The 18,124-nt window shown below is 37.7% G+C and overlaps 1 protein-coding gene across 3 annotated transcripts in view; it reads left to right on the top strand.

Annotated features, from left to right (window-relative positions):
- WDR44 (WD repeat domain 44) overlaps positions 1 to 18,124 on the top strand; it is a 122,776-nt gene that overhangs the window by 31,312 nt on the left and 73,340 nt on the right. For all 3 annotated transcript variants that reach the window (XM_006872110.1, XM_006872112.1, XM_006872111.1), the window contains exon 2: positions 16,133 to 16,166. In XM_006872110.1, the coding sequence (XP_006872172.1) occupies positions 16,133 to 16,166 (34 nt within the window). The remainder of the gene's footprint in view (positions 1 to 16,132; positions 16,167 to 18,124) is intronic.

The following is an 18,124-nucleotide window of genomic DNA, read 5'->3' as shown; positions in this document are numbered from 1 at the left end:
AGTGAGGTTGGCCCAGGATCGGACATTGTTTCGTTCTGCTGTGCATGGGGTCGCTATGAGTCGGTTCCGACTCGATGGCACCTGACAACAACAACAACAAAATGACTTTGTATATGTAGTAAATACATCCTTTTTATATAACAGTATAATTTTAATTGCTGTTCAGATAGAAAGATGACTGTTGATCTTTATTTAACCCATATTGTAAAGTGCAGTCTAGTCCGTCACCAGGACCTAATTTTGAACACATTGAGAACAGTTTCATATCTTTCTTAAATAGTGGTTGTAAATCATTTACATATCTAGAGAATTGTCAGTTTGTTGTAATAGCCTTTTTTCTTTTTCTTTTTTTTTTGGCAACCTAAGCCAATAAATGAAACTGTTAATTCACTTTCCTACTCACGCATTACTGAGTATTTTGGATACATGTACATAATACCATATACGTAGTATTTGCATTTAGGTGTGGTGGTGGTGTTGGTTATGTGCTATGAAGTTGGTTCCTGTTCATAGCATCCCTGCATAGTTTCTGAGGCTGTAAATCTTTACCAGAGCAGAGAGCCTCACTTTTCTCCCACAGAACAGCTGGTAGTTTCTAACTGCTTGCTGAACTTGGTTAGCAGCCGGACTCATAACCACTACTATATGATGTAATGTAAATTTAAATGCTCCCTGCATTTAAATATAGCCTGAATGTACTATCTGGAATAGATTTGGTTGAATGTGCACACACATACACACACATGCATTTTCCCCAGTCAGTGAATTCTAATGAATATGTAGATGAATGTTTATACAGGGACAATGGCTGTGGAATTCTTCCCCCTTTGCTCTTTTATCACATGCTACCACTCAGCCACCAACAGATCATAGAGTTAATTGTCCACCTAATTAACTTGGGCTTGATGGCAGAGTTGCCAGATAAAATACAATATGCCTTGTTGAATTCCAATTTCAGATAAACATACTAAAAGTGTACTCCTTGTTTATCTGAAATTGGAATTTTACTGGGTGTCCTATATGTGTAGTTGCTAAATCTGGCAGCCCTATAAGAGGACTAGTGGTTATGAACTCCGTTGTGAGATTGAAATACATTTAGAGAGTGCAATGCTTGTTTGTTATTTTTTTTTAACTCAAAACTAGGAAAAACTTAATAATATATTGTTTAGGAATTCGTGTGGGTTTGATAAAGCTATTTTTTTTTTAAATGAAAAAGTAAAATTTGAGATAGTGGTCACCTCTGAGGGTAAGGCAGTAGATACACTGGTACTGATATTTTTCCAATTCTCTGGTGACATGGTGAACCACAGGAGTTCATTTTGTTTGTTATGCTTTCTACTTGCATGTATAAGATATGACACATTCTTTTGTAAATATCAAGTATTGTATAATAAGGATGGTAATTTAAAAGTTAAATTCAAAAATAAACTTTCTATCAGAAGATTAGCCTATGTGTAGTTTCATTGTATATACTTTGCAAAATAAATTTAAAATCTTGGAGTCATTCACCAAGTTCCCAAAGCTCATGTCAGGTAATTAAAAGATTCTAGATTGATTACATGGCTACTGGAATACATGTAAAATAAAATTTAATTTTTATGTGATTTCCACAGTGGCAAAACTTCCACATTCGTCTTTACTTAGATATTGATGGTTAATATGCGAAATATAGGGAAAGAAAATACCAGCTAGGCCATGTGTATAGATTTAATTAGATCAAAGGGCCTGAGTATAAATTTCAGGATTCTTTGAGCAAAACAGAAATCACAAAGGGTTCTGCTTTCATTGATTAATTACAAAACAAAAAACCACATACAAAACTAGGTTTCCAGCTCATCCTATGTGAGGCCTATTTGGACAGAATAATTCATCTTTCACAAGTGCCAGTTTACCAGGATTAAGCTGAAACAAGTGTTTTGTATACATTTACTTAGTTAAAGCACTTTCAGTTTTCTCTTACCAGTTGCCCTGCAGTTGGTAGCAATTTCAGGTGCATCAGAGTAGCAGTGATTTTCAATGGTTGAAGTTTTTGGAAGCAGATCACCAGACCTTTCTTCCCAGAAACCTCTAGGAACCTCTAGCCATTCACTTAGCAGCTGATTACATTAACCATTTGCATAATCCAGGACTCCTAGGCTAATATAACTTTATATTGTAGAAATAGCTGGAAGGGCTCTCTATCTTCACTTACATACACTTAGGTGCCCCTTTTTTTGTCCTGCCAGGATATCATGATCATGTGTTCTTGTCTGTCATTGCAATTACCACATTGTATTGAAATTATCTCTTAATGTATTTGCTTTACCATGAGATTGTGATCTCTCTGTGGGCAAGGTCTCATTTTTGTGTCAACACCTGGCAGTACCTGGCACATGGTAAGCAACCAGTAAATGTCTGCTGAATGAAGGACTCAACTAATCCAGCTCTCTCATTTTACAGGTGTGGAAACAGGTCTGGAGAGATTGTAGCTTTAGAAATATTAATTCTTAGAGACAAGAAGCAGGATCAGGTCATCTGTTCAAAACTTAAGCAATATCCCTGTTTAGGTGTCATTTAATTTCTGTTTGAACACTGTATCAAGGAAATAACTCATTCGTATTTCTAAGCTCCAGTTGTTATTAAGATCATTGTTGTTGAGTGCCATCCAGTCAGTTCTGACTCAAAGTAGCCTGTATAGGTTTCCAGGGAGCAGCTGGTGAATTTGAACCGCTGATCTTATGGTTAGTAGTCCAGTGCTTATGTTACAGCACCACACCAGGACTCCAGTAAGATCATTAGTCTGATCAAAAGTCTGTCTGCTTGTAATATGTATTCATAGTGCTATTTCTACTGTATGATATCTCAAACACATGAGGAAAGCAACTTTTCGTCCAGGAGAGCCATCTTTATACCATTCTACTAAGTTTCTAGTTGTTGTTAAATGCCGTCGAGTCAGTTGTGACCCATAGTTATCGTATAGGGTTTCCAAGGAGCAACTGGTGAGCTTGAACTGCCGACCTTGCAGTTCAAACCGACTTTGCAGTCCAGCACATTAACCCACAGGGCCACACCAGGACTCCTAAGTTTCTAGAGTAATTGCCAAATTGGGTTCTCTCTTTTGGATATGTCCTATTTCATCAGTGTTCCCTTTAAAATATGATTTCCCAGATAGCACACATATTTAAAGTACACTCTTATCGTTGCGCTCTGAACATTAATACTTCTGTTACGTAGAGCTTAAGATAACATTAACTGTTTGGCAGCCATATCAGCCTTAACTTAAATGTTTTCACATGGTTTGTTATCTCTACCATCATTCATACAAATTCCATGTAGGCCTATAAAAAATAAAATGGAGCTTCAAATGGTTCATGGAACAATGGAATTAAATGTAATGGACCAGGAACAGAGGACCCTAGGACCATCAAGGAAGAAGAGCAGGACTGGAATGTGGGACCCTCACCAGAGAAACAGCAACACCAGAAATGGGGGCAGAGATAGAGAAATTGAGAACTCTAGACTCATGGAAAGAGAAGGTCTGGGTGCTGGCAGCTAGGAGGCAGGCTTGCAGAATGTGCCCTTTGGTTGTTTAAATGATAATATATTCCTGAGTGTTTTTGTGTACATCAAAAAAACAAACAGGGAATAGAAGCAAATACTGTTGAATGATGATGCATGGTGGGATTGTAATCATAGCAATGAAACAAAATATGGTGTAAAACTGATGTTCTCCCCTGTAAACTATCACTCAATTCACAATAAAAACTTAAAAAAAAAAAGCTAATGGAATTTTTCCACAATTTATTCTTAACGTTTTATTGAGAATTCAGTGGACGTTTACAGACAAAATAATCAGTTTTAAATTCAACACATAATGCTCTGTTTCACCTCAATGATTGCAATCCCCTCCATGCAACAACAGCTATCCCACTTCCTCCCTGTGCTTCATATTTCCATTCCACCCTCCTTCCCATCTCTTCTCACCTTTGTCCTTAGGTAAATGTTGTTGCCCTTTTGACTTTGAATGGTTAACCATTGAAATACCCTCATATTCCATTTTGTTTAGGTGTGGCCCATTATTTAACCTGTTGACCTAGTTTTGGGTCCTGTAAACCAGTATATTCCCTATTCCTCCCAACTTTATGCCATCTGAAAATCTGGTAAATATGCCAGCCATGTCCTCCTCCAAGACATTAATAAAAACATCAAGTAGATAGTGAAAACATCAACAATGTTGAGCAATTATTTGAAAATTCCATCTGTTTTTTTTTTTTTTTCATTGATCCCTTTATTAGCACACCTTAGGTAACACTGTCAAACCAGTTACAAACCAACCTTGTTGTTAAGTGCCCTAGAGAGATATTCATACTCATAGTGGCCCTGTATGGGGTTTCCAAGGAGCAACTAGTGGATTTCTAGAACCAGCTTGGCAGTTGGAAACTGACCTTGCGATCCAGCGCGTTAACGTGCAGTGCCACACCAGAACTCCGACAATCCCACTGTAGTGTGGAATCTTTTAGCCTAAATCTCTTTATTGTGAGAGAATTTTTAAAATGTCTGCTGAAATCCAGATATTGTTTGTGTACAGTTGTTATTGTTAAGTGCCATCGAGACGGCTCCGACCCATAGCAACCCTGTAGAGGGTTTCCGAGGAGCGAGCAGCTGGTGGGCTTGAACCACCAACCTTGCAGTTCAAACCGACTTTGCAGTCCAGCGCATTAACCCACAGTGCCACACCAGGACAGTATTTCCATCATTTCCTAGGCCAGTGATCATATGAAAAAAAGAAAATAGGTTGAGCTTGCATGATTTGCTTTCTGTGAATGCTCACTGGCAATGAGTATCCTTTCCTTTGCCTAGAACTTTGAAGAGAATGTGATGACTCTGTAGGGTAAGCACTGGACTGCGAACCACAGTCCAGTTTGAGCCCACCACCTGCTCCATGGGAGAAAGATGAGGCTTTCTGCTCCTGCAAAGATTTATAGCCTCAGAAACATTATACAGGGTTGCTATGAATCAGAACCAACTCTACAGTACATAACAACAACAGGGCTCTTACATCATTTAATAGTGTGTTTCAGAATTTTCCTTGGGATTGACATCAGGTGATTTTGTCTGTAGTTTGTGGTATCTATCTGCTTTCTTGTGTTGTATGTGGGGGCTTCTAAAAGTTTGTGGGAAATTCTTTTATCTTTTAATTTCTCTGAACTGTTGAAGCCCCCTGGTATACAGAGTGTTTTCATTACATGGCATATCCTCTCCCATTCTGTCTGATTCTTCAAAGGCTTCAGATAGAAATGGAGCTATCTCATCTGTAAATTCTGAGTATACAGGAAATGTGAACTCTTATAATTGTTGTTGTTGTTAAGTGCTGTTGAGTCAGTTATAGTGACCCTGTATAGAGTTCCGAGGAGCAGCTGGTGAGCTTGAACTGCAGACTTTGTGGTTCAAGCCGACCTTGCGGCCAGTGCTTTATCCTACTGTACCACACTAGGACTCCTTTTTTAGGTACTTGTACTTTTATCTCCTTGAATGCTCTGGGTTTCAATTTCCTCATTCCACAATTCGTTTTTCCCTTTCTGGTTTAACTATCAATAATCTTAATTGAAAAAAATGGAAAAACCAAAAAGGAATTGAAGCAGCCACTTACACTAGAGTATTTGCACTCAAATCAGCAGACCTGCACTTTTCTTTTTGTTGTTCCTGTTCTGAATATAAATTATAAGAAATCTTTGTCTCTGGTACTTTTTGAAACTTCAGTGCATTCTGAGCCTTTCTGATACTGTTCTTTCAGGTTTTGTTTTATGGCAATTTGCCACATTCCATTTTATCCCTCCAAACTTCTTGCATGTTTTCTTTAAAATCTTTTTTATGGGCACAGATTGTTACTGGCACATTTAGGACTCACAAGCAGATCACCTGATCCTGGGTCATAGTCTTTCTCTATGTAGTTGAATTTATACCCCTTCTTCTGGATTGATGTCCTGTTTCCCTTTTAGTGACTGGAATCGCGCCCCCCACCCCCAAACCTTCTCTGGAAAATCTGTAGCATTTCTAGATAAAATAAGTGGCCACAGTTTCACTTGACTGTAACTATGAAGGGACATTAAAATTAAGGTAGATTGAGAGACTCAAGTCCAAGTCCTAAGTAGGCCTTTTGACCTTAGCATAAACTAAATGAGGGGTGGGACTACGTCTGTTTTGTTCACTACATCTAACACCTAGTACTGTGTCTACTATATGGCAAGCAATAAGTAAATGTTAAGTGAATGGGTGAATTTAACCTCTGGCTTTGTTTTCCTCACACATAAAATAAAAGTGGTTATGTGCTGTTGAGTCGGGTGTTTTTTTGTTTTTGTTTTGACTCTTCAGCTAAGACAGAAGAGATGATTTATTGTGCACATTCAGCAACAACTGAAAACAGAGAACAGAACTAGTCCAGAATGGCATAGGTCCAGGACAAAGGGTCAAAATGAACTAAATTGGTATAGCAAGGTGCCTTGTAGGTGTTCACAGCATTCATCGAATGCCAATGGAAGTTCTATATCTACTGAAGTTCTAGACAGTAGCACATAATCAACAACTTGTACTAGTGTCATGGACTCCAACATTCCGTATTCCTTCCGTAAGTGCACATGCTAGTGTTTTCTTAGACCTCTGGCTCATCTTTCTTCTTTGCGCTACAGCCTGCACATTAGCGTCTTCCTCCACTTGGCTCTCATGGCTCCTAGGTTTCTAACAAAATGGTGCTACAGCTGAGAGAGCCTTTGAATTGGTTCTTATTCATGGTGTCCCTGTATAGGGTTTCCAAGAAATCTTGATAGGAGCAAAAAGCCTCATCTTTCTCCCATGGAGCAGCTGGTAGATTCGAAACTCATAACCCATTATGCTACCAAGGATCCTCCAAAATAAGGTTGTTGTTCTTGTTAAGTGCCATCAAGTTGGTTCTGACTCATAGCTACCCTGTATAGGGTTTCTGAGGAGTGGCTGGTGAGTTTGAACTGCCGACCTGGTGGTTCAAACTGACCTTGAGGTTGAGTGCTTATCCTTCAGTGCCATAGTTGGTCTACGTGATTTTTAAAGTTACGTCAAATACTTAACAAATTTTGTTCTTACCTTCTGACTGAATTTCTTTATCCTTTCTTTTTTTTTTTTGAAAGAAAAAGAATTATTCAGTTTTCTTCAACAGTTGTTGTCAGAGGCCATTGAGTTGGTACCAACTCATAGTGACCCTATGCACAATAAAACAAAACACTGCCTGATCCTAGGCTAACCTTACAATCAACTCTTGAGCTCACTGTGCCAATCCATCTCGTTGGGGGTCTTCCTCTTGTTTCCGGCCCTCCACTTTACCTTCTCCAGGGACTGATCCCTCCTAACAATATCTCTGAAGTATGGCAGATGAATTCTGGCCATTGTGGCTCCCAAGGAGCACTCTGGCTTTACTTCGTACAGCACAGATCTGTTTGTTCTTTTGGCAGTCCATAGTGCTTTCAATAGTCTCCTCCAGAACCATAACTCAAATGCATCAATTCTTCTATGGTCTTCCTTATACAACTTTTGCTTGCATATGAGGTTATTGAAAATACCATGGCTTGCGTCAGGCGCATCTTAGTCCTCAAACTGACACCGTTGCTCTTTAAACACTTTAAAGAGGTCTTGTGCAGCACATTTGACCAGTGCAATACATCGTTTGATTTCTTGGCTGCTGCTTCCATCAGTGTTGATGATTGAGCCAAGAAAAATGAAGTCTTTGACAGCTTCAATCTTTTCTCCATTTATCTTGATGTTATTTACTGGTCCAGCGATGAAGATTTTTTATTTACATTGAGCTGTGGTCATTGATCTTCATCAATAAGTATTTTAAGTCCTCTTCACTTTCAACAAGCAAGGTTGTGTCATCTGCATATTGCAGGTTGTTAACGAGCCTTTCCTCCAATACTGATGCCATATTTTTCTTCATGTAATCCAGCTTCTCTGATTATTTGTTCAACACGCAGTTTGAATAAGTATGGTAAAAGAATACAACCCTGACGCACACCTTTTCTAATTTTAAACAATTCAGTGTTTCCTTGTTCTGTTCGAACAGCTGCCTCTTGGTTTATGTACAGGTTCCTCACGAGCACAATTAAGTTTTCCGAAATATTCATATTTTGCAATGCTGTCCATAGCTTGTCATGATCCACACAGTCAAAAGACTTTGTGTAGTCAGTAAAGCAAAACTACACATCTTTCAGCCAAGATTCATCTGACATCAGCAGTGATATCTCTTGTTCCACATCCTCATCTGAATCTGGCTTGATCCTTTGGAAGTTCTCTGTCAATATATGGTTGCAGCTTTTTCTGTATTAACCTTTAGTGAAACTTTACTCACATGGGATAGCAAGGATACTGTCTGATGACTTCTGCATTCCGTTGGACCACTTCTCTTTGGAGCAGGCACAGATACAGATCTTTTCCACTCGATTGGCCAGGTCTTCTAAGTTTCTTGGCATAGATGAGTGAGTGCTTTGAGTGCCACATCACTTTGTTGAAAGATTTCAGTTCGTATGCCATCAATTCCCAGTGCCTTGTTCTTTGCCAATGACTTCAATGCACCCTGGACTTCTTCCTTCAGGATCATTGGTTCTTGATCATATGCTACCTCTTGAATGGTTGAACATCAACCATTTCTTCAACAGTAGGTTACACCAATAGGTGTAATTACTTTCAGCAATTGTGACAAAGAGCCACAGTGTTTATGCTACTTCCAAATTGCCACTGCTGTGTTTTGCACTGATAATCATTTCAATAAAGTAAAAGAAGACCGTTATTGACAGTACTAAATTAGAGTCATGTCTAACAAGTTCCAGAATAGAGCCTAAGAGGATAAGCACTAGATTGCTAACCATACGGTCAATGGTGCAACAACAAGAGAGTTAATAAAATGTTGTTTTGCATGCATATTTGTACATTTTGCTGAAATTGTATTGAATGCAGTACTGTAATGTCTGGGATTATAAATGGTTTTCATATTGCTTTCTAGGGAAATTGGGTGGATCACTTTTGTCATCTGATCCAAATCCCAGTGTCTAGGAACCTACCTTTGGGAATAAGGACTATTAGTCTAGTAAGAATTTTGGGTCAGGTATCTGAATGTTAGCAGTGGATTTGGTAATCGTTTGGAGAAGAGAAATAATTTTTATACCATCCTATAAAATCACCAGAGTGATGGTTTTTGAAACCATATAAATGTTTTAAAAGAGTGCAGATACAAAAATACGTTGGTATTGCATATCAATACATGTACCACAAAAGGAAAGCTCCTGTAATTAAAATGCTAAATGCATTAGGTACTAGAGAAAGTATTCACCACACACCATTTTGGCTCCATATGATAAGCACTGGACTGCAAACCACAAGGTCCATGGTTCAAGCCCACCAGTCACTCTGTGGGAGAAGCAGGAGGCTTTAAACTCCTGCAAAAATTTTAAGAGCTTCGGGAACCGTATACTGGGTCGCTATGTGTTGGAACCCACTTGAAGGCACTTAGCGGCAGCAACAATTTGATGTATAAACACAAATTTTGTTTGTATAAGTTCAATATTACATGGTACATGTTACAGAAAAGAGGATATAATTATTTTTTAATTATCTGGACTCCTGGTGTGGTGCTGTAGGATCAGCACTGGATTTCGAACCACAAGGTCGGCAGTTCAAATTCACCAGATGCTCCTTGTAAACCCAAAACAGGGTCACTATGAGTCAGAACTGACTCTATGGCACTTAACAACAAATCTGTATTGAAAGCTGTGTAGTACTAATCTGAATGTTGCCTTTATATTAGAAATTTAAGTGGAAGCCACACTAAAAATAATGTTCATATTTGATCTGTAAATCATGTTTTTGTTTTTAAGTGGAATACAAATACTTATATTTGAAGATTATTTTGAAGGCATTTCAGATTTTTTTTTTATGTTTAATTTTAATAATAACATTGATAGATACTCTTCAGTTTCAGGAACTATGCTGCAAAATCAGACATAGTGTGTTTATAAGTAGTATTAGTATAATGGGAGTTTTAAGTTTTTGTCATTTAAGCTAGAATGTTTAATCCTTTAAAATTATGTTTTATTTTGTGCTTACCTTTGGATAACACAAATTTATTATTTAAGTTGAGTTTAATTAATCAGATGCTTAAATGCATCAGCATCATTTGATTTTAAAATACTCTATAATAAATAATTTTTAAAGGAAAAATCAAATTTTGAAATTACCCATTTTAGTTGGTTAGGTTTTTCTTTAAAGTGGGGCATACCTAATATTTAAATATGGCTACCTACTCTCATGGAGTCCTTGTGTGGCACTGTAGGATAAGCATTGGATCCCAAGGTCAGTTTGAACTGCAAGGTCGGCGGTTCAAATTCAAACAGCCACTCCTCAGAAACCCTATGCAGGGTTGCTATGAGTTGGAACCAACCCAATGGCACTTAACACCAATAACCTACTCTCATAACTTTAAGATTTTCTTTAAAAATTTTTACATGTGGGAGTGTAAAAATACTTCACTTTATGTAGGCATTTGGACTTTTTCTGAGGGAAAATTATTAACTAACTTGTGAAAGGAAATCTAATTTGTTCTACTTAAGTACCTATGAAACATTTTGGAAAAATATTTAACTTGACATAATACAACAGTATTACTGTCTGTCAAACTATGTTTATGTTTCCTATAGTATTATTCAAATATAAGGGGAAATCAGAAAGTGTGAGATTTAGATCATTAATCATGGTATAAACTGTGTCTTCACTCTCAAACTAATGAAGGGCCTTAAGATAAAATGCCCTAAAATTAGAGGAACTCTTTAAAACCTTTGCTTAAGGTCTTTCAGCTAGCTAATGGGAGAGTCGAGAGTAGAACTTAATTTTCCTGACCTATTTTCTCCACCCATTCCCCAACTTGAATATGAATAGATGGTTTCTTTAGGCATATAAACTCTCTGAAAGGATATAATGTTATTATCTCTACTTTGAAGTAAGAGACTGAGTTACAGAGTAGAATTGAGTGCTTGTCTAGGGATACCAAAGATTAGTAACACCTCACTTATCTGGCAGCCACTTCTTTGGTAATGACAACTCTCGAGATACTGCTGAGAGCAAGAGATGAGCACTTAAAAGCCTTTGGGCAAGCCAAGATAAAGAAATAAAATGTCACAAAGTCTACATTGCAATTATGTACATAACTCTTGGGGAGACTTTCAGAATCTCTAGATTCTTCCTTTCCTGTAAAATTGCATTTTTTGGAAATCTGGCCATCTATGCGAAGTAGAAGCAACACATTAGAAGGAGAGAGTGAGAAAACCTAAAGGCAGGCCTGTGGAGCCCTGGTGTCGAACTGTAGGATAAGCACTGGACCACAAGGTGGGTTTGAACCACAAGGTCTGCTATTAGTGAACCCATGCACAACCCAGCATACGACCAGGACGCCTTACCTTCTTAAAATTTTTCCCTTTTTTAGTGAGAGTACTTATCATGATCAAATACTGTACTATCTTTTATTTTATTTATTCATTTTAAATGTTTTATAGTGAATTATGTGATAGTTTACATGGGAGAACATTAGCTTTACATTCATCCTATTGTATATCGTTTCATTGCCATGAGTGTAGTCCCCTCCATGCATCATCAACCAACCAAAGGGTCCTCAGCACACAACCCCTCTCCCTCTCTGGATCTAGAGTCCTGAGCTGCTCCGTCTCTCCATGTCATACTCTGCCTCCATCTCTGGTGTCACTGTTTCTCTGGGTGTTGTTGTTATGTGCCGTAGAGTCAGTTCCTACCCATAGCGACCCTGTACAGGGTTTCCGAGGCTGTAAATCTTTACAGGAGCACAAAGCCTCATCTTTCTCCCGTGGAACAGCTGGTAGTTTCAAACTGCTGACCTTGGCGGCTCGCAGCCCGATTCATAACCACTATGCTACCAGAGCTCCTTGTTTCTTTGGGTAGGGTGTACTATCTTTTAATATGGTGATGCCTTCAGGGACCTTAAGGTACAGGGGATTGTTTGTCTCCACACTAAAAGCCCCTCTGCTACTGTGCTTGGAATGTCTGTGTTTTATAGTTTTGCATGTATTTTACTCACTTTAAGTGGCCACTTCTTACATTTGGCCATGTCGTTGTTGTTAAGTGTTAAGTGCAAAGTGATTGAGTAGATTCTGACTCATAGCAACCCTGTACATAATTTGAAGGCAACACTGCATGGTCCTGTGCCATTCTCAGAACTGTTGTTGCGCTTGAGCCCATTGCTGCTGTCACTGCCAATTCATCTCGTTGGGAAGTCTTCCTCTTTTTCGCTTACCCTCCACTTTACCGAGTATGATGTCCTCCAGGGACTAGTTCCTTCTGATTACATGTCTGCAGTATGAGAGAGGAAGTCTCGGCATCCTGACTTCGAAGGAGCATTCAGGTTGTACTTCTAACACCGATTTGTTTGTTCTTCTGGCAGTCTGTGGTCCTTTCAATATTCTTCTCCAGCACCGTAACTGAAATGTATGAATTCTTCTATGATCTGCCTTATTCATTGTCCAACTTTCACATACATAAGAGGCTATCGAAATACCATGTCTTGGGTCAGGTGCACTTTACTCCTTAAACTGATATCTTTGTTCTTTAATACTTTAAAGAAGTCTTGTACTGCGGACGTTTCTAATGCAGTACTTCATTCTGGCCATACTATTTACTAATTTGAAATTTAAATTACAACCATGTGTCGCATAATGTCCGTTCATCTATCCAAGCCACTTGTGACCACCTATAGGCCTGTGGTCCCATAAGATTATAATAGAGTTCCTAAGTTCTGGTTAGAGAATAAGATGTAGCTAACTCAACAGTTTCCTGCATGCATTAGTCTCATGTCTCTTGCATACAAAGTGATAGTACCACCTGGTGTATAATGCTTATGTAACTGCATATGTATGTATTGTACTGTACTTTCTATCCAATCTCACGTATCTGGATCTCTTGAGTGTTACAGCATTATCTCTCTGTGTCATTTTCTTTTGAACAAATTACTCTGAAGTGCATCATGGTTCCCAAAGGTAGCAAAAGCAATGCTAGTGGTTGCCACAGCAAGAGGCAAAGGAGAGGTAACAATTTATAAGTGAAACAAAAGGTTATTAAACAACATGCAGGTAGAAAATCAGTGAAGGCTATTGCTGGTGATTTAAGCATGTTGTACTCGATGATCACTTCAGTCCTCCAAAAGAAAGAAAAATTATCCAAGCTGTTACAGAATTGGCTCCACAAAAATTGCAAGGCTAATGAAAATACGACAGGGACCTATATCAGATATGGAGAAAGTGCTAATGACATGAATTGAGGACCAAATAGAAAGGTGGATCCCTCTCAGTATGTTGAGGATCACTGCTAAGGCACAAAGCATGTTCAAGATGATTAAAGAAAAAGCAGGACCAGACTATCATGTGGTGTTCCCACAGGTGAAGACTAAAGAAGTCTAGAGCATGTCAAGTCTTAGAAGTTTGGGGCACATGCTTACATTGTTATATTGTCATTTACAAGGCTCCTATTAGGGAAGCTTTTCGTCTGGGAATTGTGCATGGTTAACTGTTTCTCATGGTAAAATGAGCTGTTTTTTTCTCATCTTGGTGCAAATGATGCAAATCATTTTAGCCAATTTTGCAAATTATAAATATGCTTTTATGTTTTACTAGCGTAGTCCTGATGTGATGATGTATGTTAATGTGCGGGACTGCAAAGTTGGTTTGAACCTCAAAGTCCGCAGTTCTAGTTCACCAGCTGCTCCTTAGAAACCCTATACAGGGTTGCTATGGGTCGGAATCAACTCGACAGCACTTAACAACAACGTTTTATTAATGGATCAAAAAACTGATCACAAGATAATTCTGTTGTTAGAGACTACCCTGTTAAAGAGAATTTTAGACTTAATATGCTGTCAGAAACCAGAGTAAAATATGCTTCAAACACTAGTGCCTTGTTAGTTTTCTGTTTAATGACCTTACCAATTTATTAATGCAAGCAGGACCCCATTTTAATTACTAACTCCATATAATTTGACTTTTTTTTTTCTTTCCCATATTCCCTGTTTTTGAGTGAGCTGGAGTTTAACAAGCTGTAGGGTATCTTTCCTGTGTTCCAGAAATTGTTCTTAGGCACCAGACAACTGACAGACTGCCGAAGTGCCTTGAGAAACTTGGTGAACCTCACCAGCTGTGAGCTTAGATGGAGAAATTCAAAGCTGTTAGGAAGCCGTTATTGGAGCACTGATGGCAGGTCAGGGGTTTGAACTCTGTGGGAGAAAGATGTGGCAGCATGTTTCTGTAAAGGCGAGAGTCTTAGAAGTCCTGTGGAGCAATTCTACTTTGTTCTATCGCTGTGAGTTGGAATCAACTCCACAGCAATGGATTTTAAAAAACTGCTGTTAAAAAAGAAAGCGAAAAGCTACTATTTATTGTGTGTAGGCCATGTACTTTCTCACTTAATCCTTATAACAGTCTTACAAAGACAACAGTATTGCCCATTTTTATAGATGAGGAGATTGAGGAGTGGTTGTTGGTAAGTGCCGTCAAGTTGGTTTCAACTCCTAGCAATTCTGTTTAGGATTTCCGAGGAGTTTCTAGTGAGTTTGAATCATCATCCTTGCAGTTCAAACCAACCTTGCGGGTCAGTGCATATCCTACAGCACTACAAAAGGAAGTAATCAATTACTCTGTATAGTTTATACATAGTTATATATAAAGACAAGGAGCTCTGGTAGCGTAGTGGTTACAAATCGGGCTGCGAACCTTAAGGTCAGCAGTTCGAAACTACCAGCTCTTCCGCAGGAGGAAGATGAGGCTTTCTGCTCCCGTAAAGATTTACAGCCTTGGAAACCCTGTACAGGGTCGCTATGAGTCGGTACCTACTCCACAGCACAAAACCACCACCACCACCAATGTCTTAAGTTTCCCATCCCTGTCGACCCTATGTGTACCAAGGGAATGGGAATGAGCCTCAATGTACAGATTTGTCCTACTGCATCCACAAGCATAGGTCAAGTTCATCCACTTCTAGTGGATTACTCTTTTTCTTTTTTTTTCTTCATCTTCTTTCTTCCTCTAGTCGTGTTCTGATTATCCAGCCATTGATACCAGGTCAAATGGGTACTATCTGCAAGTATGGGTGTTCGTGTGCATCTCTCCTCACTTCATATCAGCTGGATGCTTCATAGTCCATTCTAGTCCTCTGGGGCCATGTCCCTGCCCCTGGGCCCAGGAGTCCCCAGGTCTCATCATACTGCTGGTTAACCAGGTCTCAATCCAGGTTAACAAGAGTCTATTGATCTACAATTAATTACACTCCTTGGTTTTAAGGAAGTTCATCATGAAAGTGTATAGAATTATATATATATCAGCATATTTGTTATATTAATAATGTGTTTATTTATGTTGTTATTGTTAAGTGCAGTTGAGTCAATTCTGTATAGAGTTTCTAAGGAGCATTGATGGATTTGAACCATCAACGTTATGGTTAGAAGTCCAGTGCTTATCCTATAAAACTACACATGAGGGAGCTTCAAAAGAAAATCAAGTTCATGGAAAAATGAAAAGATAGTACTTTTTTTTTTTAACTTTTTAAAGTCACCTTGTGTGTATGTGTGTGTGTGTATCTGTGTTGCCATCAAGTGGCTTTTGACTATGGCGACACCTTGTCCGTCAGAGTAGACCATAGGGTTTTCAAAGACTGTTTTTTTTTTGTTTTTGTTTTTTTTTAAAAGAAGAAGACCACTTGGCCTTTCTTTCAAGGTGCTTCTGGGTAGATTCAAACTTCCAACCTTTTCAGTTAACAGCTGAGTGTGAAAACCATTTGCATCATTCAGAGATTCCTCAAAATATCTCAGTGGTTAAGATTCTGTTTTACTTTGTTTTTCTGTATGTTTTAGTTTTCCACATTTTCTATATGCATACAAGACTTTTTCAATCACAAAATATATATGAGGGGCTTCAAAAAGTATGTGGAAAAAATTCCATTTTTGTTTAATTACATTTTTACAGGAACTTTTTAGTCCCCTAATGCATGAGGCTTGTCTTTAGTAAGTGTTTTTATTTCCCTTCTCACCTACACTACTCAGCACCTCCTTGCTTTTATTTTTCAACAGGTCTCCAGGAAAGGTTGGACTTTCAGCATTAAAGGTAAATTATGCTTTCTGAAATTTTTAGTGTATGTCTACAAACTGTGTGCATTTTTTGGTTTGAGTTTTCTCTTTTATGTGATTTCATTTCCTTGCTTTTACTTTCTGTTACTTTTTGCTCAGTTATACTGTTATTATATCCTTCTAGGTATATTTAGGGACTCTAGAAATACGTAATTAAATAATTGTGCTACAACAAAGGAACTGTAAGTCTTTCTTCAGATTTACTCTTATATTTGGCTTGTAATTTTTAGAACAAAAAACACTATAAAATATTGATTTTTTTCCTGATTGTATGTTTTAATTGAAAAGTAATGCTTGCATGGCAGAAAATATGTGGCGATCAAAACATTTGTGTATTGCTTGTGGGCATAAAATCATTATATATAAAAATCAATCCCAGCCATATAAGCAGAGGAATTTTGTATTGAGACATTATGCCACTGAGAGCCATTTTAAGTACTTTGATATCACCAAACTGAACTATTTACATCAAATAAAGTATACATTGTATGTTTATGCATGTTTGTGTGTATATTCATGTATGAAATTGTTATGTATGCATAATCTTGACCATGCTCCTTTTTTACCAGTTATGGTGTACTTAGCTTATACTTAAACAAAATGGATCCTGGTCTTTTAAATCAACTTTGATGTATTCATATAACATATAGCAGTGAGAATGAATGAGTTAGTTTTACACAATAAAATGAATATATTTTAACAACCTAGTATTAAAAGTAGAGGAAAAAACAATTCACAGAAAAATGTATGTGGTAAGATTCTATTTACATTAAGTTCAAAATATTTAAAAATATTAGAGTATATGTTGTTTAGGGATATAAGTATGGTAAAACCATAAAGCAAAATGGTAAACACAAAATTTAGGATATAACTTATTGTTGAAGAGGAAAGAATTGAATGGAAATGGAAAAGAATACACATGAGACTTGAAAGCCAATGGTAATATGTTGTGGTGGGTTTTGTTTTTTCTTAAACTCAGTGTTTAAAAAAGATTGTATTGTGATTATTATATTTTGTAAACCTAATTTTGTATTTACTCAATATTTACTAAAACCAGTTTCTAAAAATAATACATGCACTTGGTTAAAAATTCACTTAATGCAAGAAGTATATGGTAAAAATTCAGCTTTTTCCCCATCCCTGATTCCCCACATCCCAATCTCTATATTCAAAGACAATCACTAGTTATACTTGTAGGTTTCAAAAGTCTCTTATTTCTTTAGAAATGTTTAGGTTATAACAAATAAGTTTCCAGAATTTTCTTTCACCCAGTAATTATGGATTATTCTTAACTTGAACATTGCATATTTAGTAAATAAATATAAAGCTGGCTGTTGTTCTTTTTTTACTTTTTGTTTTGAAATAATTATAGGTTCACAGGAAACTATAAAGATAGTACAGAGGTCTGTGTATCCTTAACCCAGTGTGTTCAATGGCTAAATCATTGGTACAATGTGAGTGTGTAGTTCTCTGTCATTTTATCACATATGTACATTTGGCATAACCAGTACCACCATCAATATGCAGAAGTATTCCATCACCACAAGGATCTCCATCATGCTACCCCTGCATAATCATACTTACCACCTCATCCGTATCATCTCTAACTTCAGGCAACCACTAATCTCTTTTCCATTTCTTTAATGTTGTCATGTCAAAAATATTATATAAATGGAATTGTACAGTTTGTGACCTTTTGAGATTGGCTTTTTACTCTGCATAGTTCCCCTTGAAATCCATCCAAGTTGGTGGGTGTATCAGCGATCTGTTGCTTTTATTGCTGAGTAATAGTCTATGGTATTGTTGTTGTTAGGTGCCATCGAGTCAGTTTTGACCCATAGCAACCCTACATAGAGTTTCCTAGGAGCAGCTGGTGAGCTTGAACCACCAACCTTGCAGTTCAGACCAACTTTGCAGTCCAGCACATTAACCCAC

This window comes from Chrysochloris asiatica, unplaced genomic scaffold (assembly GCF_000296735.1).
Source record: "Chrysochloris asiatica unplaced genomic scaffold, ChrAsi1.0 scaffold00183, whole genome shotgun sequence".
NCBI classification, from domain to species: domain Eukaryota; kingdom Metazoa; phylum Chordata; class Mammalia; order Afrosoricida; family Chrysochloridae; genus Chrysochloris; species Chrysochloris asiatica.
The sequence above is the reverse complement of the archived record's forward strand: the minus strand, read 5'-3'. Positions and strand labels throughout refer to the sequence as shown.